Here is a 26,466-nt window from a genome sequence, read left to right as displayed (position 1 = left end):
TTTAGCTGTAACATTGTGGAGCATTGCTCTGGCTGATGATCTGATGGTATCGATAGCCGCTTCCCCCATAAAATCGCTTGTTAATTTCAGCTCATCCCAACGCTTTTATTATGTCTTGTCTGTCAGTATCAGAATTCAAGGCGGTTTTGATATTTTCAATCCATACCTTAACAGCTTTAGCCAAGGAGGTCAGGGCTACTGCTGGTCTGCAAGCAGCCCCTGCCGCCAAAAAAGTATTTTTGATGTCAGTGTCCACTTTCTTAACAAGAGGGTTGCTGAATGACCCTGCATTATCCATAGGCAGGGTTACGTGACGGGCCAATCTCATGATTGATGCATCTATCACTGGTGGAGATTCCATAACCTTGGCGTCTTCATCACCCAATGGATATAGCTTTGCAAAACTGTTTGAGGGACGGTTTCTGATCCACTTTGCTCCACTCCTTAGCAAAGATTTCCTTGATCACCTTCATAAAAGAAAAATTATTTGGCTGTCCAAGTGAGGATAGTACTTATCTGGCTCCACTGTTGCTCCCTTGTCCTCCTCCCAGCCAATTGATCTCAGATCTCCACTTGATCCTGCTGAGGACCTCCATCCCTGTTGAGGACTCACGGAGCGCCTTTCAGATCGGTCTACCAGATCTATAATCTGGAGAATTTCTCCTGGGAGACCTTCTGCTCCGAGAATGGTGTCTGTGCCTTGGAGAGCGACTCCTATAGGAGCTATAGTATCTGCTCCAGTAACGTCTCCTAGGAGATCTACTCCTACTGGGTGAGAGTCTCTTAGAGCTGCGCCTCTGGGGCGAATGTCTTTTATCAGACTTGCTGCTGTGCTTCCTATGTGATTCTTTTCTTGACGCTCCATCTCTTCTCGACTTTGAGCGAGATCGAGGCACTTCAGAGGATTGGTGACTTTTAGACCCCGTATTCCTCTTTTCTCCCTCTTGCGGACGGCCGAAACACAAAGATGTTTCCACTAAAAACATCCGCTTCTATTTTCTGGTAGATTGCCTCTAAGATTATGTGAACACCCTGGTGCTGAGAATAAAAGGGAGTGATATAAAATCACTCCTAACCTCTCCTTAATTTGTACACTTGCTGACTCCTCCATCTTTAAGAGAAAAGCAAATCCCAGCCATCAGGAAATGGAAAATATTTCAATATTACCTGATCCTGCAGAAATATCACGCCTCCCACCTTCCGGAATACCAGTTATGAATTACTCATCCCACAAGCTCCTGCTTGGTAAATAGCTAGGATTGCCCCAGGTGCAGAGCGATACCGCAGCGAACGTTCTGCCACCCGCACTGGCGTTCAAACAATCGCTTCCGGGTAGGACACCTCAGTCCACCCAATCTATAGTCTTAGTCTCGAGACTTGTGACATTATGCGCTCTGCTCAGGAAATGGAGATGCAGCCGGAGAGAGGCGGAAGAAAGTCTGCAATGGCTGCCAGAATACAGCAGCCTGTCGCAGCACCAGGGAGTGGTGGAGAGAGATTGCCCCCACATCTATAATCCCCATTTAGAGGCCGCAATGTACACCGCCAACTGCCAGAAAAAAAATTGATTTAAAGAAAAAATGCCAGGTAAAAAATGAATGGCGAAAAAAAAACTGTCCATCCGAGGAAAAAATAATTGGGGGGGGGGGGGGGGGTGTTTAAATTTATAAACATGCTGTCCTGTCAGGGGGCGGAGCCTAACCCAGAGGTATGCTGCCATCTCTGTCCAGGAAATAGATCATTTAGGTGTGATAAGTGGTGATGAGATTATTGGCGAATGAATTGGAGGCGCACTGATGCTCCTCCTGTCCTAGAGGTGAAAATAAGTGGTTAAAGAAGGTAATTACAATGCCCAAAGAGGATTGAACGCAGTCAAATTTTACTAAAAAAAAAAATCTCCGATCCCATTTTAGTATAAGTGGTTCAGGATACAAAGCGTGTCCGTAGATCTTCAAAATGAATGTTTTGATGTTGATTCATTATAAGCTGTTCTTCCCTTACCTGTTTCTGTACCATTGAGTAATTCCACCACATCCTGTGGGTACAAGTGTTTTTTTGTTTTTCTAAAACAAAGGGTTTGTTTTTTTTGTTTTTTTTAAATCTAATTTTCAATACTATACCTCAAATCTTAGCTTTTTGTATCCTTAAAGCGTATTTTAATTGAAAAATGTAGTGCTTGTTTACTAACCTGTGACGTCTTTCTGGTCCCTCGATGGTCCCCATCCGATTGCTGCATTCGCAGCCCTATGCTGTGCGCTTCCTCCATCGCGCTCCTGTGGCCGGGAGTGTTCTGCGCTTGTAAAAATTCCCAGCAATGGAAGTTTAAATGGATAGGTGTACGGCCAGCGCAAGCATGCACCGTGGCCCTCGAATCACGGGGGCAATGGAGCAGCACGGAATGACAGGAAGATTTAAGGGGGCTTGAAGAAGCCCCAGGTAAGTAACTGGGGTGGCACTAAAATGTTGCCTTAACATTCCTTTTAAGGCTATCCATGTTCACTCTGAACATGTGAATGAATGAATCTGTTGTGTTGGTTTCAAAATAGCTCCCCTCTGAAGGGTAATTTCCAGTACACATTTCTGTGGCATATTGGTATGTAACATAGCTTTTGCTCCATAGCGGCTGTATTGCTGAAGACATGCAGCGTGCTTTATGTATGCACATTTCTGCGTCGAGTCCTCCTCTTTTTCTGTTTGTTTTACTCTCTGATTTCTCTCTGGCCACTCCTGCTACAAGCACTACTGTGTAGAGGGAGGATATTAAGCCAGGCATAATCCTATACATTCTCTGCTCTGCATCCTCCCTCTACCCACACAGTTACAGTGTGTTCCGCCCAGAAGGCAGCAGCCGCTGAGATGGAAGGTCTTGTGACAAGTCAACACTGATGTGCTTCACAACACAGATGATGAGCATTGAAATCTGTGTTGCTAATAACAGTCTGCTTCCTTGTATCTCCTACTCTGATGGGTTTAGTGACGAGTAGATCGCTAGTCCAGGTTGAGCTCTAGGCTTTTTAGGGCTTTTCGGTCTTTTATCCCCTATACATTGCTAGTGCTTTGGGTCACCCTGAGCTGCTTGGTTACTCTGTAGTTTTTGTTACAAAACCTTATGTATAATAATAATAAAAGGGTTAATCAAATTCACATATAAAACTATACCCAAACAGGCTTTTGGGGGCGGGGGAGAAATAAAAAAAAAATCTGTATTTTTATATTTAGGACTATATCTGCATGAACCATTTTAGTCACATGCGAATGTCTTTGGTAAAACTAATAAAACTGGCTAATTTAGAAATATTAAGCCCTGTATTTGTTGCTTACTGCACTAGAAAACCTCTTATAAATCTGCAAGTTTCGTCTTCTGTGGGCTGGTGCACACCAGAGTGGGTCTGAAGCGTTTTTAAAACTCTTGCAGGGGGAAAACCGCTTGGCTAATGAAAGTGAATGGGATGGTGATTTGTGAGGCGTTTCTGGCTCAATGTTAAAGTATAGGAAAGTGGAAAACTGCTCTGAAAAAATGCTAGATCAGAGCCCATTTCCAGGCGTTTTAGTTACAGAAGCTGTTTGGTAACAGCTTTACAGTAACAATATTTGAAATCTGCTACACAAAAAACGCTCTGAAAAATGATAGGCATGTTTAGAAAACTTCTAAACATGCCTAGAATCGCTCTGAAATCTGCTTCAAAACCCTATAGGTTTTTGGTGTGCACTGGGCCTGTGTCAGAGCTCCCCAACCCTGTCCTCAAGGCCCACCAACAGTACACATTTTGCAGGAAACCACAAACCTTCACAGGTGGGGTAAATAGTGTCTCGGCAGAGCTGATTACCTCTGGATTTCCTCAAAACATCCACTGTTGGGGAACACTGTACAATCTTGGGCAATTCATGGATGGCTTATAAGGTCCACATAGAACAAAGTCAGCAGTCAGTTGCGAATGGAAATGTACACCCTGTATTCCTGTGTGTTGCTAACCAGTCCATGTAAAAATACAGGTAACGATTTACAAGGAGACTATTCCTAGGGTTGCTGCGGTATGACTGTATTCTGCAGTTTGATTATGCATGGTAATCCTACCATGCACAATCTCTGTTTACCAGTTTTTGGGGACGCGCAACGGCGGTCACGCAAACAGCAACTGGGTGAAAGAAACACTCACTTGCCCCAACTGGGCGCTGTTACAAGGAGATGGAACGCAAGGACAGGAAGAAAAGCAAGTACACACGCATACAGGATCCCCCGATTCTTTATACTGGCTGCACCTATCCCTGGCTACCTATGCTTCGGCCACCTATTATTGGCTACACCTATCCCTGGCTACACCTATGTTGTGACCACCTATTACTGGTTACACCCATCCTAGCTACCTATACTGCGGCCACCTATTCCTGGCTACTTATACATGGGGCACCTATACCTGGCTACCATCCAGGGGTTGTGGGAGTGGAGCTCTGTGAAAACAGCCCCAGAGATTTGGTCGCAGCCAGTGCTGCCATAGGACGTAATAGGAATTACAGCTATAGCAGCGCTCAGTAAGTAATTTGGGTGGCGTCAAATGTCAGAGCACAAATGACTATAAAAATGCTGTAATTCAGCCTCCAGCAAAATAATCTTTTCACCACTATTCACGGTAACCTGGAGGGGTAAAAGTACGTAATGCTGCCAGGACGCATAATTATGCCTATATCCATTTCAAAACATATACATACGTACGTACATTCGGACTATAAGACGCACCTACTTTCCCCCCCAATTTTGGGGGAGAAAAAGTGCGTCTTATAGTCCGAAAAATATGGTAATTTCCCTGATAACTCCTTTAACCTTCCTGGCGGTAAGCCCGAGCTGAGCTCGGGCTATGCCGCGCAGGAAGATATCTCAGCCCCTGGTGGGGCGATTTCCTCCATTCTAAAATGCTGTACGCGCAGCTAGCACTTTGCTAGCCGCGCGTACAGCTTGATCGCCGCCGCTCTGCGGCGAACGCCCGTACGCAGTGGCGCAAGAGGAACCCCCGTCAGAGCCCTGCGCTGCCCGGACCAGTGAGTTCCGGGCAACGCTATGGGCTGGATCGGAGGTGTCTGACGTCCATGACGTCATTCCGATCGTCGCCATAGCGACAGGAGAAGCCAAACAGGGGAGCGCGTTTATATACGCGTTCCCCTGTTTGCTATTGATGCCGGCGACGATCGCACTAGAGGGACACATGCGCCCTCTAGTGGTGTTTCATGTAGCTACCACTCTGGTAGCTTTACATGAAACACACACACAAAAAAAAGATTTTTGCCAATTTGGCAAAAAAAATTAACCGCCAGGAGGGTTAAAGAGGAACTCCAGTGAAAATAATGTAATAAAGTGCTTCATTTTTACAAGAATTATGTATAAATGATTTAGTCAGTGTTTGCCCATTGTAAAATATTTTAAATCCCGGATTTATATTCTGACATTTATTACATGGTGACATTTTTACTGCTGGCAAGTTATGTAGCTGCTACTTGCTGTTTTGGCAGTTGGAAACAGCTGTAAATAGCTTTCCCACAATGCAACAGGGTTCACAGACAGGAAACTGCCAAGAGTACCTACTCAGAATTTTTGTGGGAGGGGTTTCACCACAATATCAGCCATACAGCGCCCCCTGATGTTTGTGAAAAGGAATAGATTTCTCATGTAAAAGGGGGGTATCGGCTACTGATTGGGATAAAGTTCAATTATTGGTCGTAGTTTCTCTAGAAGTCTAGGAGAAAAGCGCTATGCAAGTATGAAACTAATGAAATTCTTCCCTGGTTCTCTCCATTTTATTTTTTGTCACAAGTTAGCGGAAAATGACACTTTGAAAAAAAACAATTAAAATCAATTTCCGCTAACTTGTGACAAAAAAAAAACGGAATACCTTGCGGTGTCTTCTTTCTAAAATTGGGTCATTTGTGGGATTCCTATACTGCCCTGGCATTTTAGGGGCCCTAAACCGTGAGGAGGAGTCTTGAAACCAAATGTCGCAAAATGACCTGTGAAATCCTAAAGGTACTCATTGGACTTTGGGCCCCTTAGCTCAGTTAGGGTGCTAAAAAGTGCCACACATGTGGTATCGCCGTACTCAGGAGAAGTAGTATAATGTGTTTTGGGGTGTATTTTTACACATACCCATGCTGGGTGGAAGAAATATCTCTGTGAATAGACAATTGTGTGTAACAAAAATCAAAAAATTGTCATTTACGGAGATATTTCTCCCACCCAGCATGGGTATGTGTAAAAAATACACCCCAAAACACATTATACTACTTCTCCTGAGTACGGCAATACCACATGTGTGGCACTTTTTTGCAGCCTAACTGCGCTAAGGGGCCCAAAGTCCAATGAGCATCTTTAGGCTTTACAGGGGTGCTTACAATTAGGCACCCCCAAAATGCCAGGACAGTGAACACGCACCACAAATGACCCCATTTTGGAAAGTAGATACTTCAAGGTATTCAGAGAGGGGCATGGTGAGTCCGTGGCAGATTTCATTTTTTTTTTTTTTGTCACAATGTCATTTTCCGCTAACTTGTGACAAAAATAAAATCTTCTATGAACTCACCATGCCTCTTTGTGAATACTTTGGGATGTCTTCTTTCCAAAATGGGGTAATTTGGGGGGTATTTATACTATCCTGGAATTTTAGCACCTCATGAAACCTGACAGGTGGTCAGAAAAGTCAGAGATGCTTCAAAATGGGAAAATTCACTTTTTGCACCATAGTTTGTAAACGCTATAACTTTTACCCAATCCAATATACACAATGTTTTTTTTTTTTTTTTTTTTTTTTTAAGCAAAGACATGTAGCAGAATAACTTTCGCTCTCAAATGTATAGGAAATTTTACTTTATTTGAAAAATGTCAGCACAGAAAGTTAGTCATTTTTTTGACAAAATTGATGTCTTTTTTTTTTTTTTTTTTTTTTTGTTTTTTTTTTGTTGAATATAATAAAAACTAAAAATTCGCAGCAGCAATCAAATAGCACCAAAAGAAAGCTGTATTAGTGACAAAAGGAGGTAAAATTCATTTAGGTGGTAGGTTGTATGACCGAGCAATAAACCGTGAAAGCTGCAGTGGTCTGAATGGAAAAAAAGGCTCTAGTCCTTAAGCGGCGAAAAGACTGTGGTCCTCAAGTGGTTAAAGGAAACATCCAAGCAATAAATAAAAAAAAAAAATCCACTTACCTGGGGCCTCCTCCAGCCCCTGGCTGCCATCCTGTGCCCTCGCTGCAGCTCAAGTGGCTCCCGGTGTCCTGAGCTGCAGAAATAGACCTCGCCAGGTCGGCTTCATGTGCGCTCCACGACGTGGGTCACGTGGGCCGGCTGACGTCATCAGGTCTGTACTTTGCAGTAGTTGTACGCCTGCGCAGTACATACCTGATGACGTCGGCCAGTCCACGTGACCTGCGCACATGAAGCCGACCTGTTTTTATTGCTTGGACCTTCCCTTTAAGTACCAATTAGCAGTGAAGTATTTCAAAAGGCCTTTTTTTTTTTTTTTCCCCACTAGGGGGATGTCCTGTTGGGGGGGGGGTCTGATCGCCGCCTAGTTGTGCCTAGCAGGGGGGTGCCTCAAAGCCCCCCTCCGCAGCGCTATTCCCCCCCCCCCCCCCACACACACACTCATTCCCTCCTCCTTCGCAATGTAGGCGGTACAGGACAACGATCCGTCCTGTACCGCCTCAGATAGGCTTCAGCCTTTCAGATGGTGGCAATCCCCGGCCAATCAGAGGCCGAGGATTGCCGATCTCCTTTACATTCCTGTAAACACCTGGGATTACGTCCCCGGGTGTTTTAAATTTAGCCTGCGAGCTGCTATCGGAGGCTCGCAGGCTGTTTACAGAGCCCCCCGCTGTGAACTGACAGGAAACACAGGTGGAACCAGACGCTGGTCGTTAAGTGGTTAAAATAACAGAATGCAATGATCTATATTGCAATATAAACATAGATAATTAGGAGTCATTGTATAGGTGGCCATACACCATACAATGAAAAGATCCAATTTCTCACCAAATCAATAACTTCGATCGGTTGTCCTAAACAATCGAAAGCTTCTTTTCTTTCTTTTTTTTATTATTTATTTATTCTCCTCCCCCCCCCCCCCCCCTGATTTTTGGAGATTGGACATGTTGGAAATTTCAGACTAACTTTGCCAAGAATTGTATGGTGTGTGATGGATTGCCAATTACTTGTACAGTTCCAATCAATTTTTTCCTGAGCTTTCAATAGTTTTATTCATGATTGTGAAAAAATTGCCCAGGTGTGGGGTACTAATTGGGCAGATTTTTGAATTGTTACAACCAGCCAGAAAAAATGTATTGCTATTCTTTAATTGAACAGATATTTTTTAAAAAAAATGCAATTGCCAGTGTTTTTAACCTCCTTGGCGGTAACCCCGTGTGTGACACGGGGTAAGCCGCCGGAGGGTGCCGCTCAGGCCCTGCTGGGCCGATTTTCATAATTTTTTTTTTTGCTGGACGCAGCTAGCACTTTGCTAGCTGCGCCAGCACTCTGATCGCCGCCGGCCCCTGCCCGATCGCCGCTATCTGCTGCGGCGCGGGTCCCCCCCAGACCCCAGCGCTGCCTGGCCAATCAGTGCCAGGCAGCGCCGAGGGGTGGCCCGGGACTCCCAATGACGTCCCGACGTCAGTGACGTCATCCCGCCCCGTCGCCATGGCGACGGGGGAAGCCCTCCAGGAAATCCCGTTCTATGAACGGGATTTCCTGATCGGAGATCGCCGAAGGCGATCGAAGCGGGCGGATGCCGCTCAGCAGCGGCCATCATGTAGCGAGCCCTCGGCTCGCTACATGATTTAAAAAAAAAAATTTTTTTTAAAAAACTGCTGCGCTCCCTCCTGGCGGTATTTTTCATACCGCCAAGGAGGTTAATGAACGTTTTTTGTAAGCGATTTCTTGAGCGTTTTCTGGTGATTTTGGGAGCGATTTTAACCACTTGCCGACCGCCTACTTCATATTGGCGGCGGCAAAGTGGCAGCCCCAGGACCACGTAACGCAGAATGGCGTCAGGTCCTGGGGCACTCTTTGGCCGGGGATCGAGCGCTGGGAGGTTGGGCCCCTTAGCGCACCTAGGCTGCAAAAAAGTGTCACACATGTAGTATCGCCATACTCAGGAGAAGTAGTATAATGTGTTTTGTGGTGTATTTTTACACATACCCATGCTGGGTGGGAGAAATCTCTCTGTAAATGGACAATTGTGTAAAAAAAAAATCAAAAATGTGTCATTTACAGAGATATTTCTCCCACCCAGCATGGTTATATGTAAAAATACACCACAAAACACATTATACTACTTCTTCTGAGTACGGCGATACCACATGTGTGACACTTTTTTGCAGCCTAACTGTGCTAAGGGGCCCAAAGTCCAATGAGCATCTTTAGGCTTTACAGGGGTGCTTACAATTAGGCACCCCCCAAAATGCCAGGACAGTGAACACACCCCACAAATGACCCCATTTTGGAAAGTAGACACTTCAAGGTATTCAGAGAGGGGCATGGTGAGTCCGTGGCAGATTTCATTTTTTTTTTTGTCGCAAGTTAAAAGAAATGGAAACTTTTTTTTTTTTTTGTTACAAAGTGTCATTTTCCGCTAACTTGTGACAAAAAATAAAATCTTCTATGAACTCACCATGCCTCTCACTGAATACTTTGGGATGTCTTCTTTCCAAAATGGGGTCATTTGGGGGGTATTTGTACTATCCTGGAATTTTAGCCCCTCATGAAACCTGACAGGTGCGCAGAAAAGTCAGAGATGCTTGAAAATGGGAAAATTCACTTTTGGCACCATAGTTTGTAAACGCTATAACTTTTACCCAATCCAATAAATATACACTGAATGGTTTGTTTTTTTTTATCAAAGACATGTAGCAGAATAACTTTCGCGCTCAAATGTATAGGAAATTTTACTTTATTTGAAAAATGTCAGCACAGAAAGTTAAAGTCATTTTTTTGACAAGATTCATGTCTTTTTTGATGAATATAATAAAAAGTAAAACTCGCAGCAGCAATCAAATAGCACCGAAAGAAAGCTGTATTAGTGACAAGAAAAGGAGGTAAAATTCATTTAGGTGGTAGGTTGTATGACCGAGCAATAAACCGTGAAAGCTGCAGTGGTCCGAATGGGAAAAAAAGGCTCTGGTCCTTAAGGGGTTTTATGACTGCAGTCCTTAAGTGGTTAACAAGTGTAAGCTTTTTGCCAGCAATTGTGTAGCCATTTTAATTCTGATTGGTCCTTTCAATGTATCATAATTTTATTTACAGTATGCATTAATTTTAAATCGCTTTCAAATTGCTATGTGTAGTGATTTCATGAGCAAATACGCCAGCGTTTATATACTTTGCAGGAATGCTAACGCTGCATGCCCTGCGATAGGCATTTTTCTAATCACAATCGCTCCAGTGGAATTGGGCCCATCCATTAACATTAGCTGAGCATTTAGGGAAATCTCTATTGTTTTGAATCGCTCTAGTGGTTTCCGGGCCTCACACTGTAAAAGTAGTTGGGAGAGTTGGAGATACAAATACTCACCAGTACAGACTGTGCACTATCTTATACTGAGGCTACTAATTGTGGCCTCATGAAGGTTCCAGCGTACATCTAGGCACTGATTACACACACTCACCTGGAATGGATATATTGGGTCGACTGGTGGAGAGCATCAGATAGCTATGACTGCCCCTTTCCTGTGTTACTTTGCCTTTAGTGTGGAAGCTGACACAAGGGTATAAAGGGAGGCATACTGAAATACTGCAGTGTGGGGTAACCTAATGGCAGCGCTGGATGTGGTGGAAACACATCCACTCCATACCAGAGAGTGAATACTGCACTAGCCATGATTTTTGTATAACACACTGATCCTTATGCCTTGAGCACACTTTAAAAAAAAAAACTATTTAAATTAATAAACAAAAATGCAGCCATGGAGACCACCAAAAATTATTACTATTGGTAGCAAGAAAAGGGGGCAATATTCATTTGGGTGGTAAATTCTATGGTAGAGCAATAAATGGTTAAATCAGTGAAGTGCGGAATGTGTGACGTAAAGCACGCCCCCACAAGCTATAACGCCAACAACCACGTGGGAGTGCAAATTGGAAAGTGCAAGAACATGCATGGCGGACAGGTAAAGTATGACTGTACAGTCACCTGGGGAGGCATAAAACATTAGGTAGGCAGCGGCCAGCGGTTTATGGCCGCCAACAGATCCCTCCTATCAGAGAGAGGTTTGTCTCTTGGTCGACTAGCTGCCAAAATCGCTAGATGTATGGCCACCTTTAGTATTCCTAGTCAAAGAATGCTGTGTGATCATGAAAAATCAGTAGCCTGTTAGTTATTCTTAAAATGATTGTTCTTTCTCCTGGATGTCCCTGAATCCTGCTTCTGTCAGGCATCGGGGTGATAAATCTCTAGATTCAGCTATACATAGTGTCCTGTTTCCTCCTTATTACCTAAATCTGTTAAACCCTCAGATTGTTTTTATGTTACGCTGACAGTAGAGCTTCTGTATATCGAGCTGGAGCCAATTTTATTGGTCTTAAAGCGGCCTGAGCCGTCTGGTCCTGAAAGGGTTAAGTTCTGAATAATGATGCTTTGTGTCTGTTTGGTTTGATGGTTGTTTGGCCAGACGGGGCCCAGAATTTGAGGCTACGTAGGTGCAGTATTGGACTAGGTTCACTGGGGTGGTGCCTGCGCTGTAGACATAGGATCACAAAAAAGGGGAAAATGTTGCACCCTGCAACCTGTATTCATTGTATGTGTTTGAGGCATACAGTTAAAGGGGCACTATGGCGAAAAATGTTAAATATGTGCAAACAGACAAATGAGTCCATTTCTTCTTCCAGAGAAAAATGAGCCATAAATCAGCACCTGAATTTTCCCAATTCGCTTTTAGGCCCCGTTCAGACTGCAGACCGCAACGCATGCGGACCGCAACGCGTACGAACGCACGCCATCCGCGTTCGTATGCGTTGCGTGGCTGATCCCATCACTGAAAAGTGAATGGGACAGCCATGCGTTTTTACAAAAAAATGCGTGCAGCATGCGTTCCCGGACCGCACAGGTCCGGAACGCATGCAGTGTGAACATCAGACATTGCACTCTATGCAATGTCTGATGTTGTGCGTGTCGGCCACCTGCACGCGTTTCCAAAACGCGGCTGGAAACGCGTGCAGTGTGAACGGGGCCTCTGTCTACTTTCAGTGTCATAGCATTGGACAATAAGACTGCATTGCTAACACTACGCAATTATATTGTACTGGTGTTATTACCTTGTGTGTTAGCAATGTGGCGTGACCCAATCCATACTTTTCATTAAAGGGGCACTATAGCAAAAAATTTCAAAATTTAAAATATGTGCAAACATATACAAATAAGTACCTTTTTTTTCCAGAGTAAAATGAACCATAAATTACTTTTTCTCCTATGTTGGTGTCACTTACAGTACGTAGTAGAAATCTGACAGAAGCAATATGTTTTGGACTAGTCCATCTTTTCCTGGTGGATTCTCATCAAGGCTTTTATTCTTTATAAAGCTATTCCCTAAAAAGGATTTAAACAATGATGCTGGCCAGCCTCCCTGCTCGCTACATAGTTTTTTGGCAGTTGGACAGAGAAACTGCCATTTACTAAGTGCTTTTGAAAATAAGTCCTTGAATACCCCCCCCCCCCCCCCCCCAATGAAGAGATGGACTAGTCCAAAACCTGTCGCTTCTGTCAGATTTCTACTACCTACTGTAAGTGACAGCAACATAGGAGAAAAGTAATTTATGACTCATTTTACTCTGGAAAAAATGTACTTATTTGTATGTTTGCACATATATTAAATTTTACAATTATTATTTTTTTTGCCATAGTCCCCTTACATTCTGCTAATATGAAGAAGGTGGAAATGTGTACAGCAGATGGGAGGGACCATTTTGTGTGGGTTTGTCTGTAGTATGGAAGGGACAGAGGCAAATCCTTCTGTTTATAGCAGTGTGGGGTCTCCTCATGCTTGACATGTTGGGACAGAATCGCTGTCTGGGAATCCCTACATTAGCAGTGTAGAGTTTGCTTCATGTCCACATTTTTGAATGCTTGTCATTCTACACAACTAAAAACATAACCGTTTAAATGAAAAGGCTTTTCTTTTTTTAGTTTGAATTTCTTCTAGTGTGAGGTTAGTGAACTTGCCATTAACCATGCCTTTGTTTGCTTCCCCCTCAAACAATTCTTATGTCACCATTGGCCATTTTAATAGTTTAAGCCAGAATAGCAAGCTAAAAGCAACAATAGACTTCACAACAGACATCGTTGGGCTGGTTTCCCACATGTGCTAGATCAGGTACGGCCAGCAGGAGCGAGCAGTGTAGTTGGGGTAGATGCATTACTCCCATAGGCTATATGGGGAACGCATCTGCTCTTCCGAGATTATCATGGACTGTACAGAAGTGAGGTCCACTTACTGCACAGGCTGACTAAATCATACTTTCAAGGCTTTTGCTGGGAATACACGGTTCGTTTCTGCCGCGCTATCTCCTCTTGGTTGTTTTTGCTGCTCGATTCTGCAGTTGAGTGACTCGAGTCTCTTATCTTCCTCTCGTTTTTATCTTTTTTCTATGCACTTCTATCAGAAATCGAGCGGCGAAAGAATCGAAGGGGAGATAGAAAATGTCGGAAATTATCTATCGAACCATCTAATCACCGCAAAAACGAACAGTGTATTCCCAGCATAAGTTTGCTCTCCTAGGTTTTTCATTGTTAGAGTTGTATAGAGGACTGATATTCGCCAGTTTTCATTTGGGTTCTAGAGAATTCCATTTTGGAAACCTCATTCACATGAAATCTAGAGCTGCTGTGCATGAAATATAGAGCTGCCGACAGAAAGGTTATGTCTTCCTGTCTACAGATCTTTTGGCCAAGCTCCTGCATTCTCTTGTGGGGCACAGGGGGTGGCCAGGGTCAGCTCTGTGCTTAGAGACTGGCCTTGAGGGAAGGTGGAGGGAGAGTCTGTTGGAAAACCATGGAGCTTCTCTACCCTCCCTCCCTTAAAGGACAACTGAAGAGAGAGGTATATGGAGGCAGGGCTGTGGAGTCGGTCCAAAAATCCTCCGACTCCTCAGTTTAGGATTCCTCCGACTCCTCTAATTTGCTTATTACAATTTTGCTGATTAAAAGTATGTAACATGAAATTCGTCTCTTAAAGAGACTCTGTAACAATTTTTTCAGCCTTAGTTCTTCTATCCTATGAGTTCCTATGCCTGTTCTAATGTGCTGGGGCTTACTGCAGCTCTTCCTAATTACACTGTCTCTGTAATAAATCAATGTATCTTTCCTCTGTCCTGTTTGTCGGGCTAAGGCTTTGATTGTGTGGAATGTGCAGGGCTGCTTGTGATTGGTAGAAGCGATACACACCCTCTGCAGGCCCCCTGCATACTCACACACTATGCTTAGCTGAGCCTATTAGAAGCTGGTTAGTTTGTTTGTAAACATTGCCTAAAACTGTTAATTACAAGCCAGGATTGCAGCAGAGAGTGGCAGAAACAGCACAGAGGGGCACAGGAGAAAATAAGGAATAGAATGGTATGCTTTTTAGTGTAAGAATATTAGAGTACAGATTCTCTTTAACTTCCAACGCTTAGGAATTTTACAAGACAACTTAAGTGAGAAGGATATGTAGACTACTATATTTATTCCCTTTAGACTAAAACTAGTCCTTGGTAAGAGTACTTGTAAAAGGTACAGACCGGAACGAAGAACATCTATCAGGCCCTAGGCAATGTAACTGTGGGTACATGTAAGAGTGATGTGCAGGTACTCTGCAGGGGAATGAGGAGATTCTTCCTCTATTACACATTCTTCATGCACAATCTGAACCAGGTTTATGGGTGACAGACAACACCTCTGTGTTCAATGTGCACAGCATTCTCAGTGGATTCCCTGCAGCTCTGTGGGGAGTGCATATGTAGAGTATAGTACTACTGTGTAACAAAGTAAACCTGAGACAGATGAAATTAAAGTTTTTATACATACCTGGGGCTTCCTCCAGCCGCCTTCAGGATAATCAGTCCCTCGTTGTCCTCCTCCACCACCTGGATCTTCTGCTATGAGTCCAGGTACTTGAGCCAGTCGGGCGTAGTGCGCATGCACACACTCCGCCGCCAGGAGCATACTACACCTGTGCAGCACTATTGCGCAGGTGCAGAATGTTCCTGGCCGTGGGAGCGGCATGCGGCCGGACAGTGCTGACTGGCTGAATTACCAGGACTCATAGCAGAAAATCCGGGTGGTGGAGGACAGCGAGGGACCGATTTTAGCCTGAAGGGGGCTGGAGGAAGCCCCAGGTATGTATAAAACTTTACTTTTCATCCGTCTCAGTTACCCTTTAATTTGTAGTCACCAAACCAAATTTTAACATATCAAATTATTTGATTTCATCAGCAAAGGGAGTGCCTACATTTGCATGAATCAGCATCAATGCAGAATTATTTCCATCTCGTTGACCATCTCTATTAGTGACACAGCTACACATCAGGCTTTATTCTTACAGCATAGATGTTATTTAGTGTATATATGAGATTCCTGTGTACACATCATATATACAGTCACAATCAGATATGTATATCTGACCTTAAAGAGAACCCGAGGTGTGTTTTAAAGAATGTTATCTGCATCCAGAGGCTGGATCTGCCTATACAGCCCAGCCTCTGTTGCTATCCCAAACCCCACTAAGGTCCCCCTGCACTCTGCAATCCCTCATAAATCACAGCCGTGCTCTGAGGCTGTGTTTACATCTGTAGTGTCAGTCTCAGCTGCTCCCCCGCCTCCTGCATAGCTCCGGTCCCTGCCCCCGTCCCTTCCCTCCAATCAGCAGGGAGGGAAGCGATGCAGGGAGGGACTGGAGTTCTGCAGGAGACGGGGAGAGCAGCAGACTGACACTATAGAGATAAACACAGCCAGCTCTGACAAGCTGTTTGTCAGCAGCGTGGCTGTGATTTATGAGGGATTGCAGAGTGCAGGGGGACCTTAGGGGGTTTGGGATAGCAACAGAGGCTGGGCTGTATAGGCAGATGCAGCCTCTCTATGCAGATAATATTCTTCAAACCCACCTCAGGTTGTCTTTAAAAATACGGGGACTGCTTTACTGAAGCAGCACAAGTAACTAATTTTGATTGGTTTATTTCATTTTTGTGGACTAAGCACAGCTATTACTGTATATATACATTATTTTTTAATGACTATTATCTGAGAAATAGAACATTTTATCATATTTTCTATTTTAATTAGTTACAAATTCATTAGGAGTCGGAGTCGGTGCATTTTTTTCCGACTCCGACTCCAGGCACCCAAAATTGCCCGACTCCACGACTCCGACTCCACAGCCCTGTATGGAGGTTGTAATATTTCTTTCCTTTTAAGCAATACCAATTGCCTGTTTGACCTGCTGATCCTCTGCCTCTTATACGCTTAGCCATAGACCCTGAACAAGAATGCAGCAGATCAGGTGTTTCTAACATTCAGATCTGACAAGATTAGCTGCATGCTTGTTTCTGGTGTTATTCAGACACTATGGCAGTCAAATAGACAATCAGGGCTACCAGGCAACTAGTATTGCTTAAAAGGAAATAAATATGGCAGCCACCATATACCTTACTTCAGTTGTCCTTTAACTACAAGTGGCGTGCCCCCTCCACAGCCATACAGAGCAGACCTAGCAGGTCGCTGAGTGCACTGTCCTTTTCTCTCTTTTACAGCTGCTTACTATGCTGCACTATAATATGTATGGCTTCCGGTACTTGTCACGTGACATGCATTGGGAGCTGTATAGAGAGGGTGAAGCAACACAGCTGGCGTCTGTAAGGAAATGTGATGACTTGTTCACACTACAAATTCAAATACTCGCTGTGCCTAACTCCATAGAGTATATGTACCTTTTGTTAAAAACTTGGGATCTAAATATGGTTTGTCTGTCATGGATGTTCTACAAAAACAAGCATCTGTATTTTTGTCTTCATTTGTGCTAGGCTTGATCACCGTATGTGTTTGTTACCTATACTTATCTGCGATTTTGTGTACATCACCATAAATCCTAGCGCTGTGTAAAACTGTGAATTTTGTTTTTTAGCAAATGATGATGGAAGGCGATATGGCGGAGGCCATTGTTGACGACTCTGAAACGTTCATTAAAAGAAGAGAAACGAAGACTTACCAGAGACGGCGAGATGGTGTTGCTGATGAAGATGGCTGTGTAATAGTGCAAACTCATGCTGATGGTACTGAAATCACCCATGTCGCCCATGATGTTAATAGCAATGTCCAGATGGTTATGATGGAACAACTTGATCCTACAATCCTGCAGATGAAAACAGAAGTAATGGAAGGTGTGGTGGGCCAGGAAGTGGATCCGAATGGGGATGATACACAGATAATAACACTACAGGTGGTGAACATGGAAGAACAGCCAATAAATCTTGGAGAACTCCAACTTGTCCAGGTGCCTGTAGCTGTTCCAGTTTCTGCCAGTGAACTCCATGCAGCGTATGGAAACGAACTGGGAAAAGATGGCCTTCAAGAAGGAGAACCTATGATTTGCCATACACTGCCTCTTCCAGAGGGTTTCCAGGTTGTAAAAGTGGGAGCAAATGGTGAAGTGGAAACGTTAGAACAAGCAGAGCTACAGCCACAAGATGAAACCGCTTGGCAGAAGGACCCAGATTATGCCCCACCTATCAAGAAAATTAAGAAGACAAAGAAGAGTAAACTGCGATACACAGAAGAAGGAAAGGATGTCGATGTGTCCGTGTACGATTTTGAAGAGGAGCAGCAAGAGGGATTGCTTTCGGATGTTAATGCAGAAAAGGTTGTTGGAAACATGAAACCTCCAAAACCAACAAAAATTAAAAAGAAAGGTATATTTCAAATTGCGTCAACAGTAGGCTTGCCCAACCATAAGCAGTTTCATAAACCTGTTACACCCCCAGATATAGGTCTATAGAGTTGTTTTTAAAAGATTATACTTTCCATAAGTGATGAGGTTTACATGCATTCTTTTAGATAGAAAGTATGCCAGACTATGTTCCAGATCCTTGCTGGCCGTCCACTTATTCCTGGACGTACCGGTGTTTGGCTGGTTTCCGACGATGCTGAAAAGTAGTACCGGCTTCTCGGCATCGCACTGATAACATTGTAGAGACTATGCTATTGAATATCCCTGCCATATTTGTAGGCGCCAGTTTCTGACAAGACATAGTCATAACATAGACCCGCCTTTCCCTTCGCCACTATGGCTCACCCAGGTTTTGTTTTTTTTTTTTCTTAACGAGGGGTGAGCTTGCAACATAGCAGTAGACTTCTGAGTATGCACGGAGTCCTACTTTGTTGTGTTTGCAGACAATAAATTGAATTGTTTGTTTTTTGTTTTTTAACCAGGTGTGAAGAAAACCTTTCAGTGTGAGCTTTGCAGCTACACATGCCCCAGGCGCTCCAATCTAGATCGTCACATGAAGAGTCACACTGATGAACGTCCCCACAAATGCCATCTGTGTGGAAGAGCTTTCCGGACTGTTACTTTGCTTAGAAACCACCTTAACACACACACAGGTTAGTTTGTGGATTGTGTAAATTTCCCATTGAAGTAGCCATCATTGCTAGTGAAACATTAAACCAACCGTACCACAATATATTTCAGCTATTTTGACAAGTTTGTTTTGTTTATTTCACTGCCTTGCCTGTGTTTTCCCTGCTCCTTTTCTTTTTATCTTCTGAACTGCTCCTGTAGGTAACTGTGAAAAACCCTTATTGGCCATCGGCTGTTGGCGAAATGGGAGTGTTTCGACGCAGTAACCCCAGCTTAGTTGTAGGGCTGTGAAGGGAGCAATAACTGTTACTTCCTGCTTTGTGCAGACTTGTGAGATGAAGAGAATTCCAGCAGATTTACAAAAAGATAAAATTATACCGTTCAGACCAAACTTGAAAGCAGCCTGTTATCCAGCACCGGCGGGAATTGGCTGGTGCCAGATAAGTGTGCTTTCTGGTTGTTTGAGACTTGATGTTAAAAATAGGCCTAGCCGATACAGTAGTATACCCAACTCCATATACATACCAAGAACTCTGTATTAAATGTTAAAACACAGTAATTTAAAGTAAATTAACCTTGGTGGAGCCGTGAAACTTGGTGTTTAAACAGCATAGCCCACAAAAAGCCTAAGAAGTTGGCCTTTGGTGATTTGTGCTGGTTGGTTGAGACTTCTGGTTAGTTGAGTTCCAGTTAACTGGGACTGTATTGTAGTAGCATTCACTTACAAAATCACTTGTAGTGTTATGTTATAGACTTCTCTATAAACTATCCAAAAGTTTTATTTTAGTTTTGATAGTGTGGATAAGGAGGGCAGGAAATAAAACCTTATTCCCAAGTGAGACTAATTACATTTTATTGCTTTTTCTCATTTTCTTCTCCAGGACTTAATCTTTTCTTATTGAAGCTATTGAGGTTCAGCGGCTGTTTGCATTAATTAATAATTAATTTTTATTGTTTTATGTGGTCAAGAGACCCGAATTTTACTGTGATCTTTTGGTAGCGTGTAGCTTTACTTATAGTGTGGATATGGTTACATGATTCTTTACTCTTCAGTGCATGACTTACAACTTTGTACATATAAAACACGCGCGCTTAGACTTGTACAGTTTATGTGAGATGCTTTAAGAGTCTGAATTTTATGTTTTCAGGTACCAGGCCTCATAAATGCCCAGACTGTGACATGGCCTTCGTGACCAGTGGCGAATTGGTCCGACATCGCCGATACAAACATACACATGAGAAGCCATTTAAGTGTTCAATGTGTGATTATGCCAGTGTTGAGGTATGTATTGCCTTGCCAAGTTCTGTAGATTTTTTTTTTTTTTTATATTATACTGTTTGATCAGTTTTAAACTCACGATCGTATATGTACTAACACGCATAAGAATCCTAGTTTGCTGCTCTTTCTCTTGACTCTTTTACGCAGTATGTTAAGGTACCTGGGATTATTTTTAAATGTTTTGTTCTTCTCTTGTCTATCTTACAGAGGATCTGTTGTAGTAATAATAATAATAATAATAAAATCCCTCTGGGGGATACTTACCTCGGAAAGGGGAAGCCTCTGGATCCTAACTAGGCTTCCCTCATCCTCCTCTGTCCCTGTTGCTTTGCCGGGCCACTCCCCCCACCCCCGAGTCGCGGCGAGGTAAATATTTACTTATCACGATCCGGCGCAAGTGCACTAGCCGCTCTTCATTCGGTTTCAGGCCGAAATAACCACACCTAATCCGCTCTACTGCACTGGCGCAAGTCCTTTTTTGCACAGCAGAGCGGATATGATCGGGCTCGGCTATTTCTGCCTGGCCGGAACAAAGAGCTGCTACTGCGCCTGCGCTGGATCCCGGAGAGGTAAATAAATCAAGCTTGTCGGGGGGGGTTCTTTAGTCTCTTTAAATAACTGAACACTCTTTTTATTGAATCTCTTCAGATTCTGCAATCCTTTCTAATTATTTCAGAAATTCTTTAATTTCTAATTTTGTGAAAACAAACTTATAAGAAACCTGGGCAATTCAAAATAAGTAGATGTTGCGAACATTGCATAACCAAGAGTTGCTTGAAATATAAAAACTGAATGTCCGTGTTCATTAGTTTAGAAATACACACCACTGGCTACGCATTTACGATTTAGTCATTTGATATTTTATAATATACATTCTCCCATATGTGCGCTAAAAGAACATCTGAAGTGGTAATAGTTGTACCTAAATATGGGCACTATTGATGAATATTGCTCGCAGCCATGCTCCCCTCCTCCAGGCACAGGAATAGAAGGCTGCCGAGTGCTGTGCTTGTGCAGTGCTTCGATGCTCGTACATGGAGGGGCGCGCACAGCCATGATAGACAATCTCAGCCACCTGCAGAGGGGTTGTGGATCATTTTTAATTTGTTTTTTTTTTTTTTTCCACATTGCCAGTGTACGATAAAACCCTTTTTCCTTAGTGTACCCAAGGTGAGAAAGATATGCAGGCTGACATGTTTATTTTCTTTTAAATAATGCACACTGCCTGGTTGTCCTGCTTATCCACTGCCTCTAATATTTTTAAGCCATAGACCAGTGTTTCTCAAACCTGTCCTCATGACTCCCCAACAGTGCATGTTTTTCAGGCAACCTCTCCTATGCACAGGTGGGGTAATTAGTGTCTCAGCTACCTAGCTGAATCTATGTAGCTGAGACACTAAGTACTCCACCTGTGCATACGTGAGGCTGCCTGCAAACCATGCACCGCTGGAGGGTCATGAGCAGTGATGGTCACCAGATGAAATCCAAATAGGTTTTATTCGGATTTCATCCAGGTAATTAAAGCACCTGTGGGGGGGGAGGGCGTGCGTGCGTGTTAATCTTACCCATCAGACGTTGTCTTGGATCTGTCTGTGTTCTAATCGCGTCACGTGACTACAAACACTTCCTCCAACCCGGAAGGAGGAAGGGTTTGTAATCACTTTACCACGGCTTGGAACGCATCGTGGGAGGCGCCGTGGGACAGATCAAAGAAGACATCTGATGGGTAAGTTTAACGCCCCTCTCGCCCACCTGCACAAGTGCGTTAATTACCTGGATGATATCCAAATGAAAGGCATTCAGATTTCATTCGTATATGGATTTAAAGTGAACCTCCGGACTAAAAATCTACTTATCAGAACTGAAAAGGCTTGGTGTTTAACAGTTTCACAGGATCAGAACTTTGTTTTTCTTACCAAAGCATCATTTTTAGCTAAGCTCCACCCATCAAAGAATTCTGCCCAGCCGTTTTTCCTTGATGCTGTACAAAGCATGATGGGATTTCCTATGTTTGTATTCACATTGCCTAGCAACTAGGAGGGGTGATCAGCACACAGGACAGTTGGAACTGTGTCTCATGCTCCCTGTCACCTCCTTTCAACCAAAAAGATGGCTGCCGTCATGAAATCAAACATTTGCCTGTTCTTTTAAAACAGGGTGGGTAAGAGATTATATTACCTATCTATTTTAATTAACATAACTAATGTAACCTAATGACAGTATTTTTGTTTAGGCTGAAGTTCCTCTTTAAGAGCATCCCTGGTCACGAGGACAGGTTTGAGAAACATTGCCATAGACACTGAACAAGCTTATGCAGGTCAGATGTCTTGACAAATCTGACAAGATTAGCTGCATGCTTGTTTCAGGTGTGATTTAGTCCCTACTGACAAATATCAGCTGGACTGCCAGGTAACTGGTATTGTTTAAACGGAAATAAATATAGCGGCAACCGTAGGTCTCACATGTTGGGTTCCCTTTAAAACCCGCAATATTCAGGCTCCACAAATGGCACAGGTTGGTGCAAACCAGATAATTAGTTGTGAAGTCAGATTTCTTGAACTAGGTAGACTGCAATCCTGTTCATACAGCTGAACAATATGCAAACCTCTTTTTTCGCTCTTTTAAAAAACTTACATTGATCCATAACCACTTGCTATACAATATAAATGGCATCAAGCATTTAGGTGGTCCTTTATGCCTTCTTAACAGAATCTCTGCAGCAGCTTTGAGGTCTCTGGGGAAAAAAGTTTCCCAATGTCTTCCAGCTCACATCTGTCGGCCTTTCTATTCCTGAAGGTTTTAAATTATTTATAGATCTTTGGCTTTTAGGCACTGACAGTTCAGCCATCTCTATTGAAAGGGGGGGGGGGGGGGGGGGGTGGCAGCTTTCCTCCCATGCTTTTCTCCCCTGTCCTGGGCTTCCAACAACTCATTATTCCCAGTGTGCACATAAATGAAAACTGGCTTCTTCTCTATGGCTAAGCAGTGTGTTGTCTTTTCACGCATGCCAATGCAAAATCCAACTCTGAATTTGACTTTCCTGGCAGAGTAATGCTGTGAGCATACATGAGTTTTATCCAGCAACCGACCAGGTACCTATATTGAAGAAATACAGGCTCTTTTTGCCATTGTTCTTCTAGTGGCAAGTCTCTCCATAGGCCTCCATTGACCTCAGAAATTATTTTTTTTTTTTTTGGCTATGATAAGGAGTGACCACAAGCTCCGATACGTGTGAGCTAATATGCCGATTCTTGAATAAAAAAACGGACTTTTATCCATCCAGTTGAGCGGACCTTCTCTTCATTCTATCTCTTAATTCTATAGCGGTTTGGCCTGGCTGTGCTTGGTCCTGCACCTGGTGGGAATGGCGGTGGGAGTGGTGAGCGGTGTTTCCCTCTTCGTTCATGTAACATAATATTCTGCTGTTGAGTACCCTTTAAGACTTTGATGTGATGGATTTTGTTTGGCCAGTAGGGGAGCTCAGGAGTGCAACTTCTCTTGCTTTCAGTTTCAGCTTGTCTATCACACTAACTAGAACTACGGAACATTTTAATACCACTTTTTACTAAAGAGGACGAAGAGGTTTCCTTTCATTGTATGTTTATTTCCTGATGTCTATATGCGGGACCAGTTTATGTCAACCTCTTTCTATCTATTTGAGGATAATTGCTATAAGCTGTTAATAATTTTTGAACAGGTTAGCAAACTGAAAAGACACATCCGTTCTCACACTGGTGAGCGACCTTTCCAGTGCAGTCTATGCAGCTACGCCAGCAGAGACACCTACAAACTCAAGAGGCACATGAGAACTCATTCTGGTAATTTTTTATTTTTATTTTTAATTTTGAACTTAATTGGTCATTGTTGAATGAAGAGTTATAGATGTATATGACATGCATACATTGTGAATCTGCAGGACACTAGAAAACTACACAAGGAATCCTGTGTACAGGTGCATTGAGGGTACTTTACATTAGAGAAAGTAAGGAAGCATAAGAACTATGGTTTTTAGGCAGAGGGACATTGGTAAACTCACATTCCAATAACAGGAGCAACAAGGCAGAGCTGTCCTATGCAATAAGTACGTACACTATGCATGCTCACAAATGCAATTATAACTATTTAAAAAAATGACGGTCCATTTTACCACTGAATCAAAACTCTGATACACTAGAATCTCTTTATAGTAAACTCCAAGGGGCCAAGTAGTTTACTATGTCAGAAATTGTCCTTTGCATTTTCAATAAAATGCCATTGGAAAGAAAAAATGAAAAGCAGTACAGTACACAGGAAGCATAGGTGTCTCCAGTTAATGCAGGTACAGATAGTGTGCTTCTCTGTCCATGTGTCTGTGCAGCTTTGCAGCCATGCACATGTAAATACTGTACATGGCAAACGTGCACAAGCAAGTCACAGAGGCAATTCCCTCAGCAGTCAGGCAGCAGCTTGCTCAGAAAGCTTATGTCTCAGTTGATCCAGCTTGCAGTCTAGCCCATGGATCAGCCAGCACCCAGAGTAGCATGCAGATAGAGAGAGCAGGCTACAAGTAAGTGCCATCCTGCCCACCAACCATGGATGGCTAGTAGGTCTGACGCATGCACCCTCCCACTTTCCACTATAGCCAAATAAATATTAGAGGTAAAAAAAAAAACAGGTTCGCTATAACCAAAGTTCTATTATATTAGGGTTTACTACACCTGGTGTTACACACAGATACATATAATGCACTTGGCCAAGACCTGGACACTTTGTACTATACTATAGCTGAGTTTCCTATAATGGGATTATACTGTAATAACCATACATCTTGACAGAACCCATACAGCATACTGCATGTAATGTTTTTTTTTTTTTTTTTTTTTAAATAGCTGTGATCTCAGTAGTTACATGTGCTAAATAGGTTTTTTGTTTTTGTTTTTTTTCCCCTTCCAGGTGAAAAGCCATATGAATGCTATATTTGCCACGCTCGCTTTACACAGAGTGGAACCATGAAAATGCACATATTGCAGAAGCATACTGAAAATGTGGCCAAATTTCACTGTCCTCATTGCGATACAGTTATTGCGAGAAAGAGTGATTTAGGTAAGTGACAGATCCATGTTGGTTTTACTGGATTTTTTTTTTTCTTCTTAGTATATTGAGGTCTTGCTGTACATTTTTATGACTATGGATGAGGGAAGATTTGTTTGTATAAGTTAATGTCCCTCACGAGGGAAGGCAGATGGCATATAAAGATCATCAGATGGCAGTTGCGTCAAGCCTCGTACTTGCTAGAGAAAACCTTCCGCCTCATACAATCGTGCAAGGTCTCTGCTTAGAACCTTGTGTGTGTGTGTGTGTGTGTGTGTGTGTGTGTGTGTGTGTGTGTGTGTGTGTGTGTGTATAGCTGCCCCATGACTAAAGGCAATTTGGCAAGGCCTGATCACTAAATGACAAGTGATGAATCAGAACATTATTTTTTTTACATATCCACACTGCCGGATGCTCTTCACCTCTGCGCTATCCGTTGTCCCTTTCACTGAGCAGTGCTCTTTCCCCAAGCTGATGCCTTAACAATCGTTAGGGGTGGCAATAACTGCCTGTGTGTACAGCTGATTGATAAAGAAGGCTTAGCACGTTGATTAGTTAGCTCTGCTTCTGGGTTGAGAGAAATTTGCATGTGCAATTTAAAGTGTACCAGAGACCAGATAATACAAACATTTTATACATACCTGGGGCTTCCTCCAGCATCATCCGCACGAAACGACCCCACACTGTCGTCCTCGGCCTTCTCCAGCTCCTGTACCGGGTCCTGTAACTTTAGCCAGTCTGTGCGCCCACTACGTAGCTCTCCGCCAGCTGCAGGAGAGATATGTAGAAAGCGCACTTCTCTTGTGCAGACTAGCTGTGACTGGCTGAAGTTATGGGAGTCGGTAAAGACTGAGGATGGCGGCGTGGGTGCAATCTGTGCGGATAGGGCTGGTGGAAGCCACAGGTATGTATAAAACTTTTATATTATCTGGTCCCTCATTTCCATTTAAATCTTTATTTATTTATCCCTACCATAACGCGATGTTTCATACTGTGTTTAAATGTTTATCAACTTCATGATGATTCTCTATCCTTTAACCTCCCCGGCGTTCTATTGAGATCGCCAGGGAGGCTGCGGGAGGGGTTTTTTTTAATTAAAAAAAAACTATTTCATGCAGCCAACTGAAAGTTGGCTGCATGAAAACCCACTAGAGGGCGCTCCGGAGGCGTTCTTCTGATCGCCTCCGGCGCCCAGAATAAACAAGGAAGGCCACAATGAGCGGAGTGACGTCATGGACGTCAGCCGACGTCCTGACGTCAGCCGCCTCCGATCCAGCCCTTAGCGCTGGCCGGAACTTTTTGTTCCGGCTGCGCAGGGCTCAGGCGGCTAGGGGGGCCCTCTTTCGCCGCTGCTCGCGGCGAATCGCCGCAGAGCGGCGGCGATCAGGCAGCACACGCGGCTGGCAAAGTGCCGGCTGCGTGTGCTGCACTTTATTTGAAGAAAATCGGCCCAGCAGGGCCTGAGCGGCAGCCTCCGGCGGTGATGGACGAGCTGAGCTCGTCCATACCGCTCAGGAGGTTAAGAAAAGTCATTCACTAAGT

General features: G+C 43.5%; 1 protein-coding gene across 1 annotated transcript in view; it reads left to right on the top strand.

Annotated features, from left to right (window-relative positions):
- CTCF (CCCTC-binding factor) overlaps positions 1 to 26,466 on the top strand; it is a 63,902-nt gene that overhangs the window by 23,857 nt on the left and 13,579 nt on the right. The window contains exons 2-6 of the mRNA XM_068261738.1: positions 17,124 to 17,907; positions 18,428 to 18,598; positions 19,724 to 19,857; positions 23,552 to 23,672; positions 24,787 to 24,936. Coding sequence (XP_068117839.1) covers positions 17,127 to 17,907; positions 18,428 to 18,598; positions 19,724 to 19,857; positions 23,552 to 23,672; positions 24,787 to 24,936 — 1,357 coding nt within the window. The 5' untranslated portion in view covers positions 17,124 to 17,126. The remainder of the gene's footprint in view (positions 1 to 17,123; positions 17,908 to 18,427; positions 18,599 to 19,723; positions 19,858 to 23,551; positions 23,673 to 24,786; positions 24,937 to 26,466) is intronic.

This window comes from Hyperolius riggenbachi, chromosome 11 (genome assembly GCF_040937935.1).
Source record: "Hyperolius riggenbachi isolate aHypRig1 chromosome 11, aHypRig1.pri, whole genome shotgun sequence".
Lineage (NCBI taxonomy): Eukaryota > Metazoa > Chordata > Amphibia > Anura > Hyperoliidae > Hyperolius > Hyperolius riggenbachi.
This window is presented reverse-complemented; position numbering and strand designations above follow the sequence as displayed.